The sequence below is a fragment of the Mandrillus leucophaeus genome, unplaced genomic scaffold, assembly GCF_000951045.1.
Source record: "Mandrillus leucophaeus isolate KB7577 unplaced genomic scaffold, Mleu.le_1.0 Scaffold2, whole genome shotgun sequence".
NCBI classification, from domain to species: domain Eukaryota; kingdom Metazoa; phylum Chordata; class Mammalia; order Primates; family Cercopithecidae; genus Mandrillus; species Mandrillus leucophaeus.
In genome coordinates, this window is record NW_012102031.1 from 5,024,972 (window position 1) to 5,029,983 (window position 5,012).

Sequence of the window (5,012 nt, forward strand, 5' to 3'; positions counted from 1 at the left end):
TAGGCTGGTCTCGAACTCCTGACCTCAGGTGATCCACCTGCCTCGGCCTCCCAAAGTGCTGGGATTACAGGCATGAGCCACTGCAGCCAGCCGATTCTCCTTTTTCTAATGTCTGCAGTGTCTGTTGATGCGGCCCCCTTTTCTTTCCTGATTCTGATAACAGATAACAGACATGTTTTATCAGTCTTGCCACAGGTTTTTCCATTGGATTAGCCTCTCAAAAACACCACCTTTTGCCAAATTGCCCTCCCAAGGTTGGACCAATCTGACACTCCTCCAGCAGTGCCGGAGAGAGCCTGTTTTTGGGAGATGGTGGGGGGAGAAGCCCACCTATCCCAAACAGAGATTGGAGTAGGCACTCTGCTGCCCAAAGCCCTGGGGTGTGAATGGCGGGGAAGGGGAAAGGCGAATGGGCGGGTGGCTCAGCAGTCCTCCTGCCTCATTTCTCTCCAGGGTGATGTTGACAGGGACACTGTCTGACCGGCAACCAGCTGAACTCCACCTCTTCCGGAACTACGATGCTCCAGAAACTGTCCGGGAGCCTCGTTTCAACCAGAACGTTAACCTCAGGCCTCCAGCTCAGCCCTCAGGTTTAAACCATGTTTGATGCATCCATGGGAAGTGACTGGCCCGAGCGGCTGCAGGGTGGTGGGTGGGAGTCGTGCACTTGCCATCAGGCACCCTCACTGTGCCACCAGCCCACCCACTGTAGTGGTCTTTATTGGCTGAGGACAGGGATTGCAGGGGAGCTGTCAGGCCCCCGGCAGGTTAGAAAGGTCCCTGGAAAGTTCTCAGCTGTACCTGCCTTCCACCAGGACGAACTGGCCAGAGTGTAGCCTTGTGGGTCCTGCTTCTGTAGAGTTCCCAGCCTCCCCTCTTCCCCCACCCCCAGCCCCCCACATGCACACCCTGAGATCTGGAGCGCATGGGTTTTATACCAGTTCCTTGTGCCACTGGGCCACCCTCCTTCCCCGCCCCTAGACCAGCTGGTGTGGCGGGCAGCCCGAAGCAGCGGGGCAGCTCCTACTTACTTCCGACCCAGTGGGCGCTTCCTGGACGGCGGGCTGCTGGCCAACAACCCCACACTGGATGCCATGACCGAGATCCATGAGTACAATCAGGACCTGATCCGCAAGGTGAGTGCCGCAGGCCAGAATGCCTGGACCCGCCCCTCCCTGGAGCCAATCCTGTTTCAGCAAACCGTGCTAGGGACGGACCCCCAGGACAGCAAGTGGCTTTTACACATGCACTTATTCATATGTGCACGCAGGGCAACTTGATCTCACTGGAACCTGTTCCGCGGGTGGGGTCTGCCTGAAGCACTGTGCTAAGGGGGGGTCTGAGGACCACTGTGCTCTAAGTGTGCATGAATGGGGAGGGCAGCATGCGTACCATGGACGTACCCCTCGAGCCAGCCTGGGGACAGGACACGTGCTTGCCCTTGAGCTCACCTCTGTGGATAGACAGTCCACCAGGAATGCCTGCCCCCACCGGTTGCTGGTGCTGTGGTGGAGGACCGTGATGCCTCTGCTAAAACGCCTGGGGGCTCGGAAAGGGCTCCATGGAACAGGGGACCCATCCTGAGGCCTTTGGGGACAGAGCAGTGCAGAATCAGTGATCTGGAGGAAGAGCAGCAGCCCTCCCCCTGCGGAGGTACAGCAGAGGCTGGCAGGACCCAGCATGCTAGGGGAGGCCCTGTGGTGCGGCGGGCAGTGGGTGACCAGGGTGGGCGAGCACGGTGGCTGAGCTCGGGCCCTGGAGCCAGAGCGCATCTGTGGGTCCTGATTCTGCCCGCGCTCACTGCAGCTACTGAATGGGGCCATCATAGCGCCTGCCTGGGGAGGCTGCGAGGCCTTGGCATGCTGTTGGCTGTGAAATGTTCACAGCAGCGCCGGGAGCCTCAGCTCCATCCTTGATGCTGTGGTTTCCCGAAGCCCCAGGGCATCCTGGGCGGCGCAGCAGAGGCTCTGGGCGGACAGAGAAGGGAGCGCCCTCTAGGGGCCAGACCAGGCAGGGCGGGCTTCCTGCAGGCGGCAGAGACTGTCAGACCCTAGCCAGTCTAACTCTCCTATTGTGTGCGGATGGGGAGCCTGGGACCCCAAGTGGGAGGCATCACCCAAGATCATCCTGCAAATTGGCAGCAGAGCTTGTTCGGAAACAAACAAGAGAAGCAGCAGCCGGGCACGGTGGCTCACGTCTGTAATCCCAGCACTTTGGGAGGCCGAGGCAAGCGGATCACGAGGTCAGGAGATCTAGACCATCCTGGCTAACACTAAAAATACAAAAAAATTAGCCGGGCGTAGTGGCAGGTGCCTGTAGTCCCAGCTACTCGGGAGGTGAGGCAGGAGAATGGTGGGAACCCAGGAGGCGGAGCTTGCAGTGAGCCAAGATCGCACCACTGCAGCCCAGCCTGGGCAACACAGCGAGACTCTGTCTCAAAAAAAAAAAAGAGAGAGGCAACACCCAGGGCTCGGGTTCAAGCCTTAGCCCCTACTTCCCGACCATGTGGCCCTGGCAGCTGCTTCCGGGCCCGAGCTTTGCTGAGAGCCCTCATTTGCAAACTGGGTGATTGGTGCCCTCTCCACAGACTGGCTGGAGATTAAATGAAGTAATGATGCAAACACCTGGCAAATCACTGACACCAAGAAACACCCTCTACCTTTCCTCCCCTGGCCACGACTTGAGTTGGGCCAGGATCAGATGGGGTGGGCGGGATCCTTCTCGCAGCTGGTGTATGTGTGGTCCTGTTGGTACAAAGGTGCTATCCTGAGCAGATGGCATGTGATGCCCGCACCAGCCCTTCCGGGGGTGGCTGGAAATCATGCCAGGCGTGCTCTTGCCACCAGAGACCTCTTGCCCTGTTCTCATGTGCCGCAGAGCCCAGTCTTGGGCCTCCCCTTGACGCTCCCCTTACCTGTAGAAGGTCCTTTCTGACTGTCCCTGTCCTGTTCCCAACAGGGTCAGGCCAACAAGGTGAAGAAACTCTCCATCGTTGTCTCCCTGGGGACAGGGAGGTCCCCACAGGTGCCTGTGACCTGTGTGGATGTCTTCCGTCCCAGCAACCCCTGGGAACTGGCCAAGACTGTTTTTGGGGCCAAGGAACTGGGCAAGATGGTGGTGGACTGTGTGAGTGTGGGCCCCTCCCCCAGGCCACTTCCCTCAGGGTCTGCAGCCCAGGTGGATGGCCTCCCCTCATCCTGTGGGGCCTTTGGTGTCGGGGGAGACAGCAGGGCTGTGTCCATCGCCTTTAGCCAGCTGCAGGGAGAGAGAGTCCCCAATTCGGAGTCTCAGGGCAGGGTAGGGACCCTCAGTGACCACCAGCAGGGGGGTTTTCAAACCCTTTTTAGCTGTAGATCCCTTTCTGCAAACATAGCCCAGTGTAGAAGCCCAGAATGGACAAAAGCTCCAGAGTGGGATGGGCACTCACCCCTATAATCCCAGCACGTTGGGAGGCTAAGGCGGGTGAATCACTTGAGCCCAGCAGTTTGAGACCAGCCTGAACAATATAATGAGACTTCGTCTCTACAAAAAAATTAAAAACTTAGCTGGACATGGTGGTGTGTGCCTGTGGTCCCAGCTACTCAGGAGGCTGAGGTGGGAGGATTGCTTAAGCCCAAGAGGCAGAGGCTGCAGTGAGCTGTGATCATGCCACTGCACTCCAGCCTGGGCAACAGAAGGAGACCTTGTCTCAAAAAATAAAAATTAAAAAAAAAAGAAAGAAACTTCAGGGAGAGGGGACATGGAGGCCTGTCCACTCAGCCACTGCCCTTTTCCCAGCTCACCCACTACACTTTTCCCAACTCACCATCCCTGAAAGGGCACTGCTGAGACCTCTGCCCCTCTGATTGCACAGCTGGGACAGTCCCTGCAGTCCCAGGAAGGGGTTTTGCCCGAGCCACTCTGCTGCTGTGTGGCTCAGCCCGACTCGAAAGAGCCTGGGGCTCCCGAGGCCAGGGCTCTGAGAGTGCAGGGCAGGGCCAGGCGGAGTGCGGGCCAGGCGGGGTGTGGGCCCGGCGCTCAGCAAGGCTGCTTCTCACCAGTGCACGGATCCAGACGGGCGGGCTGTGGACCGGGCGCGGGCCTGGTGCGAGATGGTTGGCATCCAGTACTTCAGGTGAGGGCTCAGCCGCCCCAGCCCTTGGCCCCGTGCCCTGGCCTGGTCGGTCTCACCAACCTTCCCTTCCCAGCCCTGGTGTGGACTTTCCCTTTCCCCAAGGGTCTGCTCTGTTCCCCAAGCCCACCCTGGTCCCAGCTGGCATCCCCTGCCCAGCCTGAGCATCCTAGGGTGACCCCCTCCTCCCTGGCCCGAACAGATTGAACCCCCAGCTGGGGACGGACATCATGCTGGATGAGGTCAGTGACACAGTGCTGGTCAACGCCCTCTGGGAGACCGAGGTCTACATCTATGAGCACCGTGAGGAGTTCCAGAAGCTCATCCAGCTGCTGCTCTCACCCTGAGGGCTCCCGGCCTCTCACCGGCCCCAGCTGACCTCATCCATTCAGCCCCTGCAGGCCAGGCCCAGCCACTGTCCTCCCAGGCAGATCCGGGCCCAGGCAGCTCTGCATCCATAGACTAGGCCTGGGAGAATGCCAAGCTGCCTGCCCGAGGCTGGTCCTGAAGGCCTCTCTCCCACTAACCCCGCCTTCCAGCACTTTCTGTCATTCCAGGCTGGGAAAGTCTAGAGCCCGCTTTGGCCCTTTCCCTGACTGTAAAGGACAACTGACTCCCCCATCAGCTCAAACATTAAGGGTACCCAGGCGCAACTGTGCCCCTGCCCCCAGCCACAGCCTCCCTGACGGCCTGTGGGGCTGCCTCCACCCTAGCCCCTAGCAAGGGCATTCCCAGGCTTCCTAGTGGGTGCAGCCCACTCCCTCTGCCCTCTGCTCCGTTCCCTGAGGGCTGGGACTAGAGAAATGGGGTGTCCTGCACCCCATCAGCCAGGAAAGCCCAGGCCGCAGGAGCAGGATGCCCGTTCGACTTTACCCCTCACACCGGCCCAGCTGCTCACACT

The 5,012-nt window shown here is 59.7% G+C and overlaps 1 protein-coding gene across 6 annotated transcripts in view; it reads left to right on the forward strand.

Moving 5' to 3' along the window:
• Positions 1-5,012, forward strand: part of PLA2G6 (phospholipase A2, group VI (cytosolic, calcium-independent)) — an 87,435-nt gene that overhangs the window by 78,428 nt on the left and 3,995 nt on the right. For 3 of the 6 annotated variants that reach the window (XM_011978872.1, XM_011978870.1, XM_011978869.1), the window contains 5 exons: positions 454-590; positions 982-1,136; positions 2,959-3,126; positions 4,041-4,114; positions 4,314-5,006. In XM_011978872.1, the coding sequence (XP_011834262.1) occupies positions 454-590; positions 982-1,136; positions 2,959-3,126; positions 4,041-4,114; positions 4,314-4,458 (679 nt within the window). In that variant the 3' untranslated portion in view covers positions 4,459-5,006. Of the gene's footprint in view, positions 1-453; positions 591-981; positions 1,137-2,958; positions 3,127-4,040; positions 4,115-4,313; positions 5,007-5,012 lie in introns of those variants that run through there. The other 3 variants (XM_011978873.1, XM_011978871.1, XM_011978874.1) reach the window with 1 other exon arrangement.